The sequence below is a fragment of the Polistes dominula genome, unplaced genomic scaffold (genome assembly GCF_049000335.1).
Source record: "Polistes dominula isolate Pdom_NZ unplaced genomic scaffold, Pdom_raw_medaka contig_29, whole genome shotgun sequence".
NCBI classification, from domain to species: Eukaryota; Metazoa; Arthropoda; class Insecta; order Hymenoptera; family Vespidae; genus Polistes; species Polistes dominula.
Window position 1 is genome coordinate 586,639 of NW_028300865.1, and position 18,292 is coordinate 604,930.

General features: G+C 27.1%; 4 protein-coding genes across 4 annotated transcripts; 1 reads left to right on the forward strand and 3 right to left on the reverse strand.

Moving 5' to 3' along the window:
• Nucleotides 1-3,383: 3,383 nt before the first annotated feature.
• Nucleotides 3,384-5,283, reverse strand: LOC107068420 (leucine carboxyl methyltransferase 1). The gene is made up of 4 exons (XM_015324762.2): nucleotides 4,939-5,283; nucleotides 4,141-4,324; nucleotides 3,714-4,065; nucleotides 3,384-3,619 (listed from the first exon to the last, which is right to left on the reverse strand). The coding sequence occupies exons 1-4, from the start codon at nucleotides 5,146-5,148 to the stop codon at nucleotides 3,415-3,417; spliced, it is 951 nt and encodes a 316-aa protein (XP_015180248.1). The 5' UTR covers nucleotides 5,149-5,283; the 3' UTR covers nucleotides 3,384-3,414.
• Nucleotides 5,284-5,409: 126 nt separating this feature from the next.
• Nucleotides 5,410-13,261, reverse strand: IntS1 (integrator complex subunit 1). The gene is made up of 13 exons (XM_015324722.2): nucleotides 12,647-13,261; nucleotides 12,090-12,562; nucleotides 10,689-11,972; nucleotides 10,441-10,616; nucleotides 10,195-10,347; nucleotides 9,440-10,117; nucleotides 7,559-9,349; nucleotides 7,178-7,492; nucleotides 6,637-7,099; nucleotides 6,426-6,550; nucleotides 6,160-6,350; nucleotides 5,802-6,074; nucleotides 5,410-5,674 (listed from the first exon to the last, which is right to left on the reverse strand). Exons 1-13 carry the CDS (start codon nucleotides 12,810-12,812, stop codon nucleotides 5,559-5,561), a joined length of 6,204 nt encoding a protein of 2,067 aa, XP_015180208.1. The 5' UTR covers nucleotides 12,813-13,261; the 3' UTR covers nucleotides 5,410-5,558.
• Nucleotides 13,262-13,640: 379 nt separating this feature from the next.
• LOC107068405 (ATPase ASNA1 homolog) lies at nucleotides 13,641-15,693 on the forward strand. The gene is made up of 6 exons (XM_015324744.2): nucleotides 13,641-14,271; nucleotides 14,354-14,562; nucleotides 14,664-14,760; nucleotides 14,851-15,001; nucleotides 15,121-15,429; nucleotides 15,526-15,693. The coding sequence occupies exons 1-6, from the start codon at nucleotides 14,147-14,149 to the stop codon at nucleotides 15,643-15,645; spliced, it is 1,011 nt and encodes a 336-aa protein (XP_015180230.1). The 5' UTR covers nucleotides 13,641-14,146; the 3' UTR covers nucleotides 15,646-15,693.
• On the reverse strand, nucleotides 15,546-18,226 carry Gcat (Glycine C-acetyltransferase). Its single transcript, XM_015324743.2, has 7 exons — nucleotides 17,998-18,226; nucleotides 17,716-17,921; nucleotides 17,334-17,620; nucleotides 17,041-17,247; nucleotides 16,764-16,956; nucleotides 16,502-16,679; nucleotides 15,546-16,385 (listed from the first exon to the last, which is right to left on the reverse strand). Exons 1-7 carry the CDS (start codon nucleotides 18,017-18,019, stop codon nucleotides 16,231-16,233), a joined length of 1,248 nt encoding a protein of 415 aa, XP_015180229.2. The 5' UTR covers nucleotides 18,020-18,226; the 3' UTR covers nucleotides 15,546-16,230.
• Nucleotides 18,227-18,292: the final 66 nt, after the last annotated feature.

The following is an 18,292-nucleotide window of genomic DNA, read 5'->3' on the forward strand; positions in this document are numbered from 1 at the left end:
ATTAATAATTACTTTTATAGAATGAAATACATGAAGAAACATAAAGTTATTTCATTTACAGATATAAAAAAAAAAAAAGAAGGAAAAAAGCTACATTTAGTTTGAGACTGACAAATTCTGTTAATAGAAAATACAATCATTAAATAAATTTAATAATAACATAAAAAAAAAAAGAGTAAAAATATTGATTGATTTGAACATTTATTATTATTATTATTATTATTATTATTTTCAAAATTATATCTCATTTTGTAACTAGTAAATATTTAAATTTAATAAAAAAAATTGAAATTTTTTTAATAGAAATTTTATGAATAATAACATAAATAAAATTGACTCTCAAACTTCATTTTATTTGAACACATAGTGTTATTAATAAAATTCATTTTGCAATTTCTTACACAATTATTATGAAATTATTGTAAATAGATTCAATGTTTTGTATATATATAAGGTATTTATACAATTTATATAACGTTTTTGGTTAATTGTATTAATGATTTTGAATGATAATAATATTCAGAAAAAATTGAATACTATACTAAAAGAGATAGAAAGAGATAGAAAGAGATAGAAAGAGAGAGAAAGAGAGAAAGAGAGAGAGAGATCATTTTATTTTTGTTACTCCAGGTATGCAAGCACATTTTTAAAAATATACATTTAATAAATATTCCATCACACATTTCTTGTTTTCTTATGAAGTTATCTATCCATATAATGTTCAAATATATCTTATGTCTAAAAAGTGATTATTAAAATATGACACACGTAATAATTTTTCTAAAATAGAATTGTAAATTTGCAAATTGAAAAAGTTTAATAAGGTATGAAATATGAGAATGTAAAGAGAATAATTAATTTTATTGTATTCATTTTTGAAATATAACACCGATGAAGCTTTTTTTTTTTTTTTTTGTTATGCACAGAAAAATATCTATACAAGATAAATTTAACATTATTACTGAGTTTTAAGGATACTTTTTATAGTGTTATTATATATAATTTGAATATATCATAACCCTGATTTCTCCTCATATATGAAAATAAATCTTTATTAATTCTTTACTATTAATTTTACTACTTGTCTATTACCAATAATGTGCTTATTTAACTTTGTATTGACTGAAATAGAATTTCTAATAACACTTGTTCTTTCACAAAAATACATAATATCACTCTTATATAAAAAAAAAAAGAAAAAAACAAAACAAAAATATTAATTTATATTATATTCATCATGTGCAAGGATAAATATAATTTATGTAAAAAAGAAAAAAAAACCAAACAATTAATGAATATATTTAAATAATAGTATTGTTTCAAAAGTAAATTTTAATCGTGATTATTTCAACGCTAGAATTGTATACATGAGCCGTTTATTTTGAAAGTCAGAGCTTAACTCCATTTTTCAAAAAAAAGTCAAGTTAGCAACCGTAATAGTTACATTTTTAAATGATCTTTTCATTCTGAAGTAATTTGTTACTAATATATTAAAAATCTAACTCCAATTTAACTCCAATTGTCAATTATTATTTTCTGATTGTCCGTAATTACTCACAATGATGATAGAAATTTTGACATGATAGAAATGTCATTAAACAAAAATTATTTACCATTTATCCCTCAAAGATTATTATAATATTATTAAAAAGTACCGAAAAGATAATAACTTTATTGTAAATGAAATGAAACAAGAAGATTTTTGTATGAACAAAATGATTAGAAAAGGCAATTTTTAAAAGGACACACTGGAAGTGTTTTAAAGATATTTAAAATAAACTGAGTATTGTTTTTGTTTTCAATTTGAATGGACTTAGGCTCCTTTAAATTTTATAATGAATCTAGTTATTAATTTTAAAAGTGTCCTAATTCCATTTTTAATAAGAAAATGCATATTATTCACTTAATAATTGCCACTATTTTAACACTAGATATAAACCGCCATTTTCAGTATACCACCACACTAGTCAAAATGACTGGTGTATAAGAAGAAATGCTTTTTAAAGCTTCTAATCTTTATTTACTTTTAAAAAATAACACAAAAATGTTTAACAATAATAATTTTAATAGATAAATGGATTTATAGACATTTTCAAATTATTTACAGAAATCAAATGTTACATGAAGTAGAAATTTTGAATTGAAATGGCGTCAACTAGTCAAAATGACTGGTCTGGTATATCTAGTGTTAATAAGAACTATAAATTTAATACTTTTAGATACAGTGAAGCAAATATGACTCGTTAGTATCCTGTATGTTTTGAATTGCATTGAAACACAAACCCTTCAATATTTCGATTCAAATATAAATGGAGTTAGGCCATTTTCTAAATAAACGGCTCATATTGTATATGTATTCCTATAATTATATCATATTTTATATTTATGACATTATTTTCATTGTTAAGTAAATCTCACTTTCGTTGCACCTTATGTTATAATCTTAAATAATTATTTCTTAATAAGAGAAAAACTCAATACTTTCTTTATATCAACACTCGATTATTATTATTATTATTAAATACTATTGCCTTTATAGCTACCCAATAATCAATGTTCTGATATTTATAATGCAAATGTAAATATCTTTTTAAATATAAATTTTGTCAAAGCTTTTATATCTTTTTTATGACAGCAACATATTGTTTTTGAATTGTTTCAATTTCTAAATATTCTAATTATGACTATAACTTCAATAAAATTTTTAACATATTTTTTGTTGTTGATAGAATTTCATTTTATCCGTTAAACTACTCCCATTAACTTCTATTACTTTAATGTAACAATTAATAATAGCAATAATAATAATAATATTAATAATTATAATATAATAGTAATATAATATAATTATATATATATTACAATAAAATGTGTCCATAAATTTAACTATTTCTATTTTTAGAGTTTGGAAGCAATTAATCTTATATGTATATAAATTGAGGTTTCATTTATACAAGAAAGGAGTAGTTTGAAATATTATCAATTGACTATTGAGTTGCCTATTTCATTGTTATATAAATAATGATTACGGGTCTCATCTATTTTTATCTGCTCTTTCTTTATAATTATTTCTTAAAAAATAAATAAATTTAAAATAAGATAGAGGAATATATATTTGGTGCAGTTTACAACATTTACATACATTTTCGCAAAATGCAAGAAAAATAAATCATCTTTTTCTTCTTCTTCTTCTTTTTGTGTGTGTATGTGTTTTTTTTTTTTTTTTTATAACTAACAAAAATATTATTTATATACTTCAAACAAATGTAATTATATAAAATCTTTATGATAGCGTTTATGAAATTTCCAATTTAATTTCCTCTGACTATTATAATGAATGGATGATTCATGAACTTACCAAATATTTGATTATACTTTATCATTACCTGGAGTAACTGAAAAAGTTTTGGAAAATCAACCCTGTGCTATAGACAGATTTTTAAATGTTTCTCCATTCCAAGCAATTGCAATACAATAATGTTGTAGTAATTGAATGAGAAGTTCTCGTTCATCAAGCATTTCTATTTGCTCAATTCGAATGCGATCCGATTCAGGCAATGAATCGTATACTTCTACCATTGTCCAAGCATTAGAACCTTCCCATCTATTTACTGTAAATCTAAAAGATAAAATCATATTAAAGTTATTTATACAATCATTTTGAATACATTGAAATGCTTTCGTTAAAGTACAACAAATAAAATAGATCATACCGTTTTTGTTGAGTTTCTAGAGTTTTACAGTCTTTGACTCCTGATAATAAACATCCACGACTACGTAAATTTGAGAGCATTACTTCTCCAAATTTATCCTTCATATTTATTTGTTCATAACTCACGAATAAACTATTTGGAAATCTCTCTTCCAACCATTGTAATAGTACTGAAACTGCTCTAGGATCTACGTATACTAGAACACATTCCGCAAGAAACAGAGTTGGTAAATCAAAATCAACTTCAGCTTGTGATAATTTTCTTTCAACTTCATTTATATCTCGCAAATCTGTTCCTATCAAATGATAATTAGCTGCGTGTAAATCTATTGTTGAAAATCTTATCTCACCATCTGTAAATAAGATAAATTAATATTAATTATTTTATATTACAATATATAAAAACAATGTGTATTTAATACCTTTACCTTCTGTATTTAATGTATCTATCAATTGTTTATGTTTTTTAATGAGATAACATTTTCTCGCTGTAATACTTGGAAAATCTAGTTCAACAAAGTTTGTAGGATTATTTCCAGCTGACTTGAGTTTCCAATAAAGTGTATCGAAACCAGCACCCAAATTAATTATTTGACTCTTGTCACCGGACAGCTGTATAACAATAATACAAAAATGTATCAATATATGATCTTGTATTAATAATATTTGTCATTATTTATTTTAAGTTCTTAAATCTTGTTAATTTATTAAACAGCACAGATTACATTCTGTCATTGAGTGAATATTACAAATGATGTACTTCGTAATTTCTAATTATATAAATAGAAATATTACTGTAATATTTAGTCAACTGATATCTTATAAATAAATTATACTAAGTCATTAATGGACGCAATTAATCACAAAATAATATATAATAATATTTATGATATTTCTATTTAAAATTAATTACATATATATATATATATATCATTTGACATTTCGTGTATAACGTCAAATATTATTATTTGATCGATCAATTATTATAAGTCTTGTTGTGATAGTATAGATTTTATATTGACCTATATCACAAGTTTACTAAAAAAAAAAAAAAAAGCAGATGATCATGTCGAGAAATTGGAGCAGGGCCTCGGTCAGGTCAACGTTTCCGGCACTGAAAATCTTTGCTGTACAAATCAGCTGTACCATTTACTGCTTTCGTATTTTAGGTTATATTAAATTTCAAAGTCATATATTTAAGATAATTCTTAGTCGTAATTACTCACTTTAAGAAATTTGTTGATGAATACTTCTATGCCCTTGACCCTTGCGTAGTAACCACGATTGATTTCTGGAGGCTTTCGTGTAGTTTGTTTGACAAAAAAATTGATGAATGGATCAGACCAGTATCCAAGTTGCACTGCATAGCTTTTACACTCACTGGCATCATCATTTGTAGCCTGTATAGCTTCATCGTCCGTCATACCTTTAATCATTAAACTTAACTTTTTTAACTTTAGTTGTAAAAACTATTATTTTCGCTTTCTCGACGTTGGATCTAATACTTGTTCCTCTTTGAAAACTGCACTATCGGCCATACTGTTCAAAGTACAGGGCTGTATCTACTTACATTTAATGTAGTGGTATAATAGAAGGATGAATTTAATCTTAACAGTAACGTATAATATAGTATCTCCTTTAGTACTCGAAGTAAAATTATCAAATTTTTTTTTTTCAATTAGTATAAAATTTGTACCCATTAAAGCACTCTTATTTATTTATTTTTTTGTAATCAAAATTATGGCTATGTAAAAAAAATGTAATAACAAGGGAAAAACACATCTGTTATAATTATGAAAAAATGTATTTTTTTTTTTTTCTGTACAAAATGTATATTCTTTTAATTCTAACAACCTCGTTGTGTATTCAACAAGGCAATACTTCTATTTATATAAGGAACAGTATTTACGTTTGAATTTACTCCCAATTCAAATACTTTTTCCAATAATGGTAAGGCATGCTCTGAAAAAAAAAAAAAAAAACAAAAAAAAAGAAAAGAAAATATACGCATACACATATAAATATGAAAATACAATAAATGTATAATACATTTTAATAATTACATTAAAAGAAAATGTATATTACCTACCTTGCATACATAAAACAATATCTGGTAATTTATCTAAAGCCGACATAAGTATGTCAGCTCTAGGATTATCTAAACATCGTTGAAAAGCAGATAATATATTTGGATTAGAGACAGGATGATGTTTTAATGCTCTAGCAAGTAAAGTATGAGCTAATGTTCTTATATTATCCTGTGGTGACAAAAGTAGTTCTGCTATATTATCAATTATTGGTTCCAACATGGCTGGTTTGCGAGAAGACAAATGTTTGATGTCTTGAAGAACTTCAAATACGTCTAATAATAATTAAAAATATTTTTAATAAGTATTTTATCTATTAATAAGTTTTCTTTGTAGTAAATAAAATTAGACAGATTGTACCTTCTCCGTGCAGTTTATTAAGTACTGAAAGCAAAGGTTGCCGATGTTGAGGAATTGCAGGTTCTGATGGAAGTGGGCTAGGAGCAAGTGTTAATAATATCTCTTCTGTATCTTCTCCTTCTCTTGGAATTGGAATTCCTGATATAAGTGTCCTTAAAATGCTTAAATTGGGATAATGTCCCTGTAACTCACTATATGCAAGTTTAAATAAGATGATTAACATTGTACAATATTTTACAATTAGTCTAAGAGAAAATTATACTTACTGAAGTATTTGAGCATGTTTTTGTAAATATTTTAATGCCCTGTTGGGATCATAAGAGATATATCCATATAAGAAAGTAACAAATCTGGTTATTAAAGGTATAAATTCTGCTGTAGGACTGTAAATCTAAAAATATAAACAAAATATTGGCTTTTGTTAAATTGTTATTAAATCAAAAATGGCTTTTATAATTTATTGCAAACAAAGCATACCTGAAAACATTGAAAATAATTTTCTAATGTATCTTCCAAAGCTGTTTTATGTTCTTCATTAAATATGTAAGGTTGTAATAATTCCAACAATCCCATTACTTGTATAAAGAGATTTAAATGATGTCCCGTTTTAAATTGACTATAGTCCACATAACATCGACCCATCAATGATGAAGCTAGCATTGGAAGTTGTCGTAATACTAAAATTGGATGTACAGCCGCTATTTTTCTAGCACACAATTCAAATTCTTGAGATTTAAAAGTCCACGACTTTTGTCTTGGTGTTGCTGCCAAAGCTGTTAGTAAAGAGTGACTCATACAATCCAAAACTGAACCAGTCCATCCTGTTATTTTTGCCTCGGCAACAAACTTTGTTGTTTGATTAGCATCCAAATAACATATTACTTTTGGTATTTTCATATACATATGTAAAAGAAATTGATGTGCCATATCAGAATTTACACTGAAAAATATACAGGTTTATTATCTAATAAATTAATGGATATATATATATGTAAAATCAGGATAATATTTAACGAACCTTTTATTTTGCATCATATGTTCTGTTAAATATTTTACCACTTTAGCAATCAAATGATCATTTGTTGAAATGCAATGTAGTAACAAATCAAGGCGAAGTTCCATACGGGCAAGTGCAGAATTTCTGTCCTCACGATTACATATAATAACAGCTTCAGCTACTACATATGCAACAAGGGTCAGTAATTGTTCTTTTTGAAGTAATAATATGTTCTCAGGTACATAATGCTTTGGTGTAAATTTATCTCGACCTTGCCAAAGTTTAGGATTGCACGTTAATGCCCAAAGAAAATCTAATACAGCACTTGGATCATATCTGTTTCAATAAAATAAAATTAGTTAAAGAAATAAATTTTGTACATTTAATATTTCTTTGACTTACCCATCATCATATTTATCCAACAAATGTCCTACACATTTATATAAAGTAGTCCAACTTGCTCTGTGTGTCAGAAGTGTTAATAAGTATGGTCTGCAGGAATGCAAACTCAAAGTATTATTATCCATTTTAACATGTACTTTTGTTTTTCCAAATAAAAGTTTCATTTGAAGATTAGGACATGTGTCAATTAATTCAGGTTCTACAGAAGCTAGCCAGTCAATTAACAATCCCGTTCGAGATCTTACAATGCCTTCGTTACTATCATTAATTAATAATCTTGTCATAGCTTCAATAAGAACATCATTCTTCTGTTGTTTGAGACTAATATCTAACAATTTTCTACCTACACCTTCTAAATTGACAGCATCTGTATTTTCTAAAATTGCTCCAGGATCTCTATTTTGCATCAACATAATTAATTCTTTACGTTGTGGAGTGTTCGTTAACTGTACATTAGCAAAATCTCTTAAAATTGAGAGAATTGGTGCTTTTATGTCACCAATCAGTGATATTAGATTTAAACACATATTTCGTGCCAATTCAACCACTTGCTTTGGAGTTGATAGATTTTTTAAAGGTAGTAATATTACACGCATTAAAGTACAAGAATATTGAGACATATGAACCAAAGATGCTAGAAATTGTTTTACTTGCATTGAGCTTAAAACACTGCATATATGTTGTATTGCTAAGACCACTGCTCCACTTTCTTTTGCTGATTTTTGAAGATCTTTTGCAAGTGTTTTATGTAAACGACGATAAGCATCTATTTTTTGATTTATTGAAATATTTTCAATAAATAATCTATTAATCAGATGAGGAACATCAGTTTTAACAGAACATTGAATAACAGATTGTTTCTGTACCATAGCACTTTGAGGTAATGGTTCTTGTAATTTATTTAATGCCATAGCATTTTCTTCTGGTAAATGTGGTTCTAATAATTGCAAAACTTGTACAAATACCAATCCTCCTGTGGCTCCTCTTCTATGTTGAACTTCAACTAATTGAGCCATATAAGTTTTATCGAGTACTGCCTCTCCAACTGAACTTGGATCAATTTGTACTCCAGCATCAAGTGTATGCAATAATTTACTCATTGAAGAAACAGGTATTCCAAAGCTTTGAATAAAAAGAACCAATTGTTGTGGTTCTAAATCTTTCAAAGCTGCATCCACTAATCGTGGTACATTACTTCTAATCATACGTAATTTCAACCAATCTGGAATGAGCAATGCTTCCTCACTCGTATCTACAAGAAACGCTTTAGGTGGATCTGTGTTTAAAGGGAACCACGTTTCCAATAAATTAGCAAATAGCTCATCATCGTCAGATGAATCATAAGTCAAAAGTATTATCATAGCATGAACAACCAAAATATGCATGGTACATTCTTCTCCGCTACTCCATTGAACAAGAATTTGATCTTGACTTTCAGACCAAGTATATCCTTCTCCTCTAGGAGCTCTAGCTTTTTCTAGATAATTACAAAATATTGCCATAAATGCGTGTAATGTCTGTTTAGCTTGATGATTATCACCTTCTGGCTGTGGAAGAATTGCAGCAATAATTGTACTACGTTCAACCACTAATTGTGAAATTTCATTTGCTAAATCAGTTAAATCAGGTAGATCGTCTTCAGTAGTATGCGCAGCAAGATATGATATATAAGCATGCACGAGATCAGGATTATTTTCCACTTGGCAAGCACCACGAAGAGCAGTAGATACTAAAGAACGTATTGATACAAAATGTGGTATCGATGGTAGCTTACGTAGCAACCAGATTTCTCTGAAATCAAATTATTCTATTTGAAATAAATGTAATAAAAAAATATATAAACTATTATGTGTACAAATGAAATACATAGACAAAACTTACCTATCAACCTCAATATCCATTTCCATACTTTCCTCTTCGAGCGGTATTGAGTCAAGAACCATTTTTAATCCAGTAATGGCTTGGAGACGGCTACTGCTTTGTTGACTACTTAATCTTCTCAAAAAATACTCTAAAACTTCGTAAGCATGTTGTTGATCTTGATTCGGATCAGTTAATAAAGTTTGAAGATGAGCTAATAATTGTTGTTGTCTGGGTTGTTTTTCAGCTGTCTGTGTACTTGTTGATAATAAGAATTCACAAAGACATTGTACAGGTAATTGACTGAGTGAACCTTCACTATTTTGTACCAAATCTGCTAACCATGGCATACTTTGTGACGAACTTTGTTGTTGTCTTTGTATTATGTCTAATAAAAAGTCTGGCTTTCGAGATCGACAAAGCAAATGTCCTAATCTGTGAGATACATTTAAAGATTTAATTTGTTCTAACACAGCTGGTGGTGGCCTTCTGGCAATGCCAGTTGGATCCATAGTTATTAATTGAGATAGAAGTAAACTGTTTTGTTCAGAAATTTGTATTCTTGTTGATGCTGCAGCTAAATGAGATTCGTATTCAAGAATTTCTTGTTTTTCTAATGCTTCAACTTGCATTTCTTTGGCCCGTTCTTGTTCCATAATTTCTGGTAAAGCCATTGTAGGTGGAGGATATGCAAAATGACTGAAAATATTTCATCAATAAAGTATATATATCATGTTATATAACAATTTTCAATGTTATTTAATATACTTACTTACTTAGTAATACACATTTCCATAAGAGTTCGTAAAATAGGATATCGTTTCCATGCAAGAGCGCCAATTGTGGAAGGATTATGAGCAGCTAAAATTAATAACATTATCCATCCTTTCCAATATAAATTTGATATAGCTAAAGTTGGTGGTACATATCTAAATAAAAAATATTAAAAATATATATTATTATTTATATATATATATATAAATCCTATATGCACATAAAACATTAATAATATATAAACTTACCCAGAAGGTATATTTATCGTTCCTGGAGGTTGATAAATGCAAAGATTGAAGATAAGTTCAATAATATCCGTTTTGTCAGCTTCTAACATTGGAAAATTTTCAGTTGAATTTGCTGCTGCTCTTCTTATTAATTGATCTGTCAAATCTAATGTTTCCAAATGGTTAATACTATTTTCCTACAAATAAATTAACATACTTATATTATTGTGTATAATTTATATAAATTTGAATTTGCATATCTCACTTACTTTAGCAAATCCTATTAATAGCAATCTTAATAATGTGCTCTGTAATAATGGAACATCCGACACGAGACGTAGATAGAACACTCTATCTGATTCTGGTGGCCAATTATCTAATTTATAATAATGTTCAGCAGATTCCAACATTAGTATCTTGTGTAAACCATGAAGCAATTCATTTTTACCAATAAGATACATTTGTTGTGCAGTATTTCGAAGCCATAAAACTGTTTCATATTGTATTGTTGCAACTAAATTTTGAAAATGATGCAATATAGCAACATCTTCTTTATCGCCACGTTGTGCAACAGTTTCTTTGACTTGTGGACTGATAGCCAGAAACATACAAAGACAGAGTAAATCAATTAAAGACATAAACACTCGTTCCTTGAATTCAAAGTTTAGTAGTTGCTGTGCTATATCCTGTCTTTCTGACATTAATGTACGTGCGAATGTAACTAAATTAATGTCGTGTCGACAAACACGTACAATTTCTCTAAGTAGTGCACGTAAAGGTCTTAAATAATCTTCTCGATTCATCAATAAATCTTGAAATATTTCTGCAAGTAATTTAGCTGCTTGTTCAGGTAATGTTTGAAATATCACTGCTAACATTGGCATGTTATTTGGATTGCGTGCATTTGACAATTCATTATAAATTGTATGTTTTAAAATGGTGGATAAATTTTCTGGATGAAGACCAATAAGTTCTTTTACTCCATTTAAATATAAATTAATCACAGCTTTAGTTTTTAATCGCATTTTTACCAATTGACTTATAACTTCTACATCTTTTTGCGTATGCGATGTACAATTGTAACAAATATAACCAAGTAATTCTTGTGCGGGTCTCATTAATTTAGGATTATGTAACCACATTTCTAATCTAGGAACAGCTATGTTTCTGATTTCTACAAATCCACATGCCGAAGAGAGTAATTTTAAAAAATTTCTTGTTATTGATTCTGGTTGTCTCCTATTTATTTGTTCTTTGACAGCTGTTAATACAACATACTCTACATTTTCCATGCAATGAGCATATCTGGGAGTTACTGGAAATTCTATTTTTTCTTTATCACCAGAAAATTGTACAGTTGAAGTTCCTGGTTCTTCATCGTCTACCGTAGAAGGGCTATGACAATCTCTTGGTGTTAATACCGATAATTCTGTTTGTAATACACTTTTGGGTGGTTGTCTTGTATTAAATCCTGTTAATATATTATCAACAAAGCCCTTACATTCTTCATGATCGATCCATACACGTTCACCCAATGCATCTTCAATATAAAGCTGTAAAAATAAAAAATAAAATCTTACTATATACTTCTAATTTGTATTACTGACAAGATTATATCATAGAGTATTACGTTATATAGACAAATATTGTAAAATTTATTGTAATTATACCTGTATAAAAATTTCTGGCCAATTTTTCTTATCGTGAAATCCCTTCATTAATAAATTTGCAGCAAGCACTGGTACAAGTGGATTTCCTTTACTCTTATAATTATGAGCTTGGTCTCTTTTTAATAAAGATGACAATGCATGCAAAATGCAATCATTAGAAAAAATGGATGCACGAATTTTTGCTAAATAAAGTAATCCCATATATATGAGTGGATCAGGTTTCCATCTTTGATTTTTAAGAGTTTTTATAGCACCGCAAATAATGCCAATAACTTTGTCACCCTCATCATTATCGTTAGCTTCTAAAACTAATGGAACAAAATCTGCTGGATCAGTTTCTGTAGCTACTGCTTCCCATGCCTCGGTGCTAGAAAACGGTGGTCTTTGATGAGTAATGTGTTGTGAGAGTTTTGGTTTCTTTTGTGGAGTTAACGATAGAAATCCTGACGGTGCTTCCTTTTTACGTTCTGTGTCTATTCATAAAAACAAATATTCATGAAATATTTAAATATTAACTTTTCTTTCAAAAACATTTCATCTTTGATCAAAGAAATTACCAGAAGTGGAAGCAGTACCACTTGGTTTAGGATGTATGACACCTAGTCTTTTAGAATCAGAATTTTCTCCACGGGAACTCTTTGATCCAAGTGCAAAAAAACCAGAAGGATGTTGAACAATTTTATTTTTAGCACCTCTGCCTGTACTTGTTTTGCCACGTTCCATTGTAATTTTTATTAATATCTATGTTTTCATTGATAAATGTACAAAACATAAATTGAATTGATAGATTTAAAGCTCAATACTTTTTTAGCATAACAAATAAAAGTCCTCATGTCATATACCAGAAATGTTGTTTTTTTATCTTTATAGCATAAAATTACGGTTTCCTAACCTTTATGCCGTATATCATAAAAGAACTTAATTTAAATTTATTAAAAATAATAAAGGTCTTATACATATATATGTATACGTATATATTTATATGTGTGTAATATATATGAAACACTTAGTAATATTAGAAATTTACTTTTATATTAAAGAAGGAATTATTATTTTATATTTATTTATTATATTTCACACATTTATATAACCAAAAGTATTCACTCTCTATAACTTTGAAATACTAATTTGGTCAAATATATAATAGATACGCCATTTAAGATCATACAAATGATTGTACCGGTAACAACAAAATGAATGGTTGATACAATTAGACAAGTGGCTCCACCTATCTGTGTCATCTTTTATTTGTTATTTGCTTGAATAAAAAAAGTAATTAATCAATCAATTTCATTTAATTTCTAATATAATCATTGAAATAATAAACAAGAAATATAAATATTAATTAATTTGAAGATATTAGATAGTATTTGATTAGATATAGTTTTGACCAATAAGATGCTTAGCTTATATTTGATTACATATAGTTTTGACCAATAAAATGCTTAGCTTATATTTGATTACATATAGTTTTGACCAATAAGATGCTTAGTTTTAGATTTGGACTATTTTCAATTAACCATTGTTTTACGTGAAATAAAACACAAGTCGTCACATTTGTATAAATATATGCACATTGTTTTATTTCTAATAGTTTTGTTAATTAACAAAATTTGTCAATGTTAAATAAAAGCCTGTGCATGATATTATAATTTTTCTTCACACTTGTCGTTTGTCAAATATTTGTAGATTTATTCGGTCACGTTTAGTTATGCTTAGTCGTTAGTCTAAATTAAAAAACAGGTAGTGCGGTGAGCAATCATTCTTATTGTCAAAAATCTTCAATCTAACTTTTGTTTTTTATTAATTAGAAGAAAAAAAGAAGAATGTCCAATGAATAATGATATTAAATTTATGTAATATATAAAGAAAGTATATATTCGTATATAGTTAGTTTCGATTCATCGATTATTATAATTGGTTAACCCAAGTTCATTCATCTATTCGATTACGATCTTTACAATTCCTTCCTTATTTTTTTGATTGAGTCATACATGACGTGTTAAGTTTTACAAACATACATACATCATTGTACAATTTATTAAAAAAATTATAACATGAATGTAAACGATAATGAATCAATAGAACAATATGAACCTTCCATTAAAAATATCATAGAACAACGATCATTACGATGGATTTTCGTCGGTGGTAAAGGCGGAGTTGGAAAAACAACATGCAGGTAAATATTATAACCTTTAAATTATACATCTATTAATGATAAACATTTTGATTTATCTTTATTATATTGATTTTTCTTTTAGCTGTTCTTTGGCTATACAACTGTCAAAAGTAAGAGAAAATGTTCTTATTATCTCTACGGATCCTGCCCATAACATCTCAGATGCCTTTGATCAGAAGTTTAGTAAAATACCCACCAAAGTTAAGGGTTTTAATAACTTATTTGCAATGGAGATTGATCCAAATGTAGGTATTACCGAGTTACCAGAAGAATATTTTGAAGGTGAAGCAGGTTTGTAAAAACAAATCATATTATAATTTTATTAATATATATATATATATATATATATATATAGTACATTATAATATTTTATTAACAAATGAATTCTCTAGGTGGAGAAGCAATGAGATTAAGTAGAAATGTTATGCAAGAAATAGTTGGTGCATTTCCTGGTATTGATGAAGCAATGAGTTATGCTGAAGTTATGAAGTAAGCATTCATTCATTTACTTCAAATAATATTTCAATTAATATTAATCTAATGCCTTAAATGTTTATATTTGTGGATATTTATTTTTAGATTGGTTAAAGGAATGAACTTCTCCGTTGTAGTATTTGATACTGCACCTACTGGTCATACTTTAAGGCTATTGTCATTTCCACAAGTGGTTGAAAAGGGATTAGGAAAACTGTTACGTTTAAAAATGAAAATTGGACCTTTCATTAAACAGGTGTGACGATACTCTTTATATTTGTTATATTAAGAGTATTTCAAATAACATTTTTATATGTTCTATTTAAAATGTAAATATATATACATATATATATATATATTATTATTAATATATAGATTAGTTCTTTATTGGGAATCACTGATTTCAACGTGGACACTTTTTCAAATAAAATGGAAGAAATGTTAGCAGTTATTCGTCAAGTCAACGAACAATTTAGAAATCCAGATCAAACTACCTTTGTTTGTGTGTGCATAGCTGAATTTTTATCACTTTATGAAACAGAAAGACTTGTACAAGAATTAACGAAATGTGGTATTGATACACACAATATTATAGTAAATCAACTACTTTTCCTGAAGGAAGGTGATGTTCCATGTAGACTTTGTCTTGCCCGGCACAGAATTCAAGATAAATATTTGGAACAGGTAAATGAATTATTTTAATATTAATATTATGTTTATATAATAATTTCTTATTGTGTGTATATTTGTTTTTGTTTGTTTTTTTTTTGTTTTTTTAAGATTATGGATCTTTATGAAGATTTTCATGTTACACGTCTGCCTTTATTAGAAAGAGAAGTTCGTGGTGTACAGCAAGTTAAGGAATTCTCTGAAAATCTTATCAAACCGTATAAACCTTAACAAAAATGTAATTAATGGGATTATAATATATTACATATAATCAGACAATTTGATGATTTAGATCTCATTATGAATTAATTTATATAAAGATTTAATTCGAATAAATTCATACTCTATTGCTTTTTCTAAACCTATAATAAAAACGTAATAGATTATAAAGAGAGACAAATTTTTCTACATTTTCTATTATTTGCGTGATGTGTGTCTCACATATTAAATATTAAACAAAACAAAAATAATCCATTAATTATAAATCTATTCTTAAAAAAAAAAACGAATAGAATTCTCATCAACGATTTGCACAAAATACTTCACGCAAATATTCAAAAATTACGCTAACAAATCTTTATATAAAAGATTTTAATTGCATTAAACATATTTTTATATTTATTATATTATATTGTTATAATAATTAATAATTGATTATTATTTTTGCTCATATAATTAATATCTTTAGTAATAACAATATTGTTATGTTAAATATGTTCAATGCACAAAATCATAATTGAATCTGATTTTATTTTCATATAATTAAGAATATTTGATTAAATATTAGTTACATGCTGGAAGTGGGTATATTAATTATTATATGACAGATAATTTTTGTCCAATATGTATAAATGCATTTATAGCTTTGTCTATATCTTCTTTAGTATGTGCTGCACTTATTTGAACTCTTATTCTTGCTTTGTCTTTTGGTACAACGGGATAACTGAAGCCAATTACATAAATTCCTAATCCTTCAAAGATAATTACGAATAAGAATTAACGTAATAAATAAAAGTATATCATTTGAATAAAGTGATATGAATTAAAATAGAAATGATAATAATAAACAAAAAAAAAGTATTCATACCAATCATTTCATCAGCAAAAGTTGAAGCTAATTTTGCATCTCCCAGCATAACTGGACAAATGGGATGATTATTACCATTGATTGTAAATCCAGCAGCAGTCATTGACTTTCTAAAATGTTCTGTATTGCTCACTACATTTTTCAAAAATGTTGTATCAGATGTTATTAGATCCATCACCTATAAATGATAAATTCTTGTTTCAATTGATTTATCTTATTATATTATTTATTATTTAATGTATATAATGTTTATAGAATATACTTTATTAGCTGTTGCTACAACAGGTGGTGGCAAAGAGTTTGAAAACAAATATGGTCTACTGCGTTGTCTTAACAAATCAATCAGTTCTTGTTTACTGACTGTATAACCACCTGCTGCTCCACCTAAAGCTTTTCCTAAAGTAGAATTAATAATGTCTATGCTACCTAAATGATTGAAATATTCTTCAGTTCCTCTAAAATTATATTAAATTATATTAAACAACATATATAGATAAGTCGAATGATTAACTATTAACTAATAGAAATTATCTACTTACCTACCAGTTTTTCCAAAAAATCCGGTTGCATGACAATCATCTACAAATGTAAAAGCATTATACTTTTTTGCAAGCTCGATTATATCTGGCAATGGTGCAATAGTACCATCCATCGAAAAGACTCCGTCAGTCGCAATAATTCGTAAACGCGACGTGGAACTTTCCTTAAGTTGTCTTTCTAAGTCATTCATATCTCTATGTTTATATCTTTAAAAAAGAAAAATTGAGAATTATTGAAAAATCATCTAATAATTTTCAAATTATTATTCTAATTGTTTTTTTTTAGACGATACCTGTATTTTTTAGCCTTGCATAATCGAATACCATCAATAATCGAGGCATGATTGAGCTCATCGCTGAACACTGCATCTTCTGGTGTAAGCAGAGCTTCAAAAAGACCAGCATTTGCATCAAAACAAGATGCATAAAGAATTGCTGCTTCTCTTTCATGAAATGTTGCTATTTTCTTTTCTAATTCGATATGCAAATCTTGCGTTCCACATATGAATCTAACAGAACTCAAACCAGCTCCATATTTATCTAATGCAACTTTAGCTGCATTGATGATTTCTTTGTTATCCTAATCATATTTAAATACATTTGACATTTATTGTCTTATATTTATTTTATTTGTAATTTTTGTAAAAAAAAAAAAGAAAAAAGTTATTACGTTACCGCTAAACCTAAATAATTGTTTGCACAAAAATTTAACACTTCTTGTCCATTTGCTAATACGATTTTTGTTCTTTGAGGTGATGTAATTATTCTTTCATTTTTCCAAGTACCAGCTGATTTTATCTCATCCAATGTTGGTTTTATAAATGTTGCTATAGAATTTGTATTAATAAATTGAATCCTTTTAATACAGTGACTTTTAATAGCTGCAAAAATAATGGATACGTTTAGAAAATTTCTATTTGATTTACAAATAAACAATTATAGTTCAATGAAACTAACTTCTATCGAATATTCGGTACATTTTATATGAATTCAATACACTGTTCTAAAGTTTTTAAACGTCAAAAGAAGAACTGATTATAAAAGGTGAAAGCAAACAAGAACCGGTTTTATACTTGTTGTTTTTAATGATTAAAAAAAAGATGCATATTTAACAATTCTTATTATTTACATTCTAATTTGTTTATTCGTAAAAAGATTCCATGAAAGATCATAAGAATATATTATATGTTTTTAATAATTTGTTTTTTTTAAATATCATATTCTATATTTTTTTTATTCAAATAAATAAATT

Coding starts and splice junctions, on each gene's coding strand:
- LOC107068420 (XM_015324762.2), bottom strand. CDS start 5,148: ATGATTAAAGGTATGACGGACGATGAAGCTATACAGGCTACAAATGAT. Junction 4,325..4,938: donor TCATCAACAAATTTCTTAAA/GTGAGTAATTAC, acceptor ATTGTTATACAG/CTGTCCGGTGACAAGAGTCA. Junction 3,620..3,713: donor CTAGAAACTCAACAAAAACG/GTATGATCTATT, acceptor TTTATCTTTTAG/ATTTACAGTAAATAGATGGG.
- IntS1 (XM_015324722.2), bottom strand. CDS start 12,812: ATGGAACGTGGCAAAACAAGTACAGGCAGAGGTGCTAAAAATAAAATT. Junction 7,100..7,177: donor CATATGATGCAAAATAAAAG/GTTCGTTAAATA, acceptor TATATTTTTCAG/TGTAAATTCTGATATGGCAC. Junction 6,551..6,636: donor ATTATTTTCAATGTTTTCAG/GTATGCTTTGTT, acceptor TTATATTTTTAG/ATTTACAGTCCTACAGCAGA.
- LOC107068405 (XM_015324744.2), top strand. CDS start 14,147: ATGAATGTAAACGATAATGAATCAATAGAACAATATGAACCTTCCATT. Junction 14,272..14,353: donor GTTGGAAAAACAACATGCAG/GTAAATATTATA, acceptor TTTTTCTTTTAG/CTGTTCTTTGGCTATACAAC. Junction 14,761..14,850: donor AGTTATGCTGAAGTTATGAA/GTAAGCATTCAT, acceptor ATTTATTTTTAG/ATTGGTTAAAGGAATGAACT.
- Gcat (XM_015324743.2), bottom strand. CDS start 18,019: ATGTACCGAATATTCGATAGAA. Junction 16,957..17,040: donor TTTTTTGGAAAAACTGGTAG/GTAAGTAGATAA, acceptor ATATAATTTTAG/AGGAACTGAAGAATATTTCA. Junction 16,680..16,763: donor TTGTAGCAACAGCTAATAAA/GTATATTCTATA, acceptor TATCATTTATAG/GTGATGGATCTAATAACATC.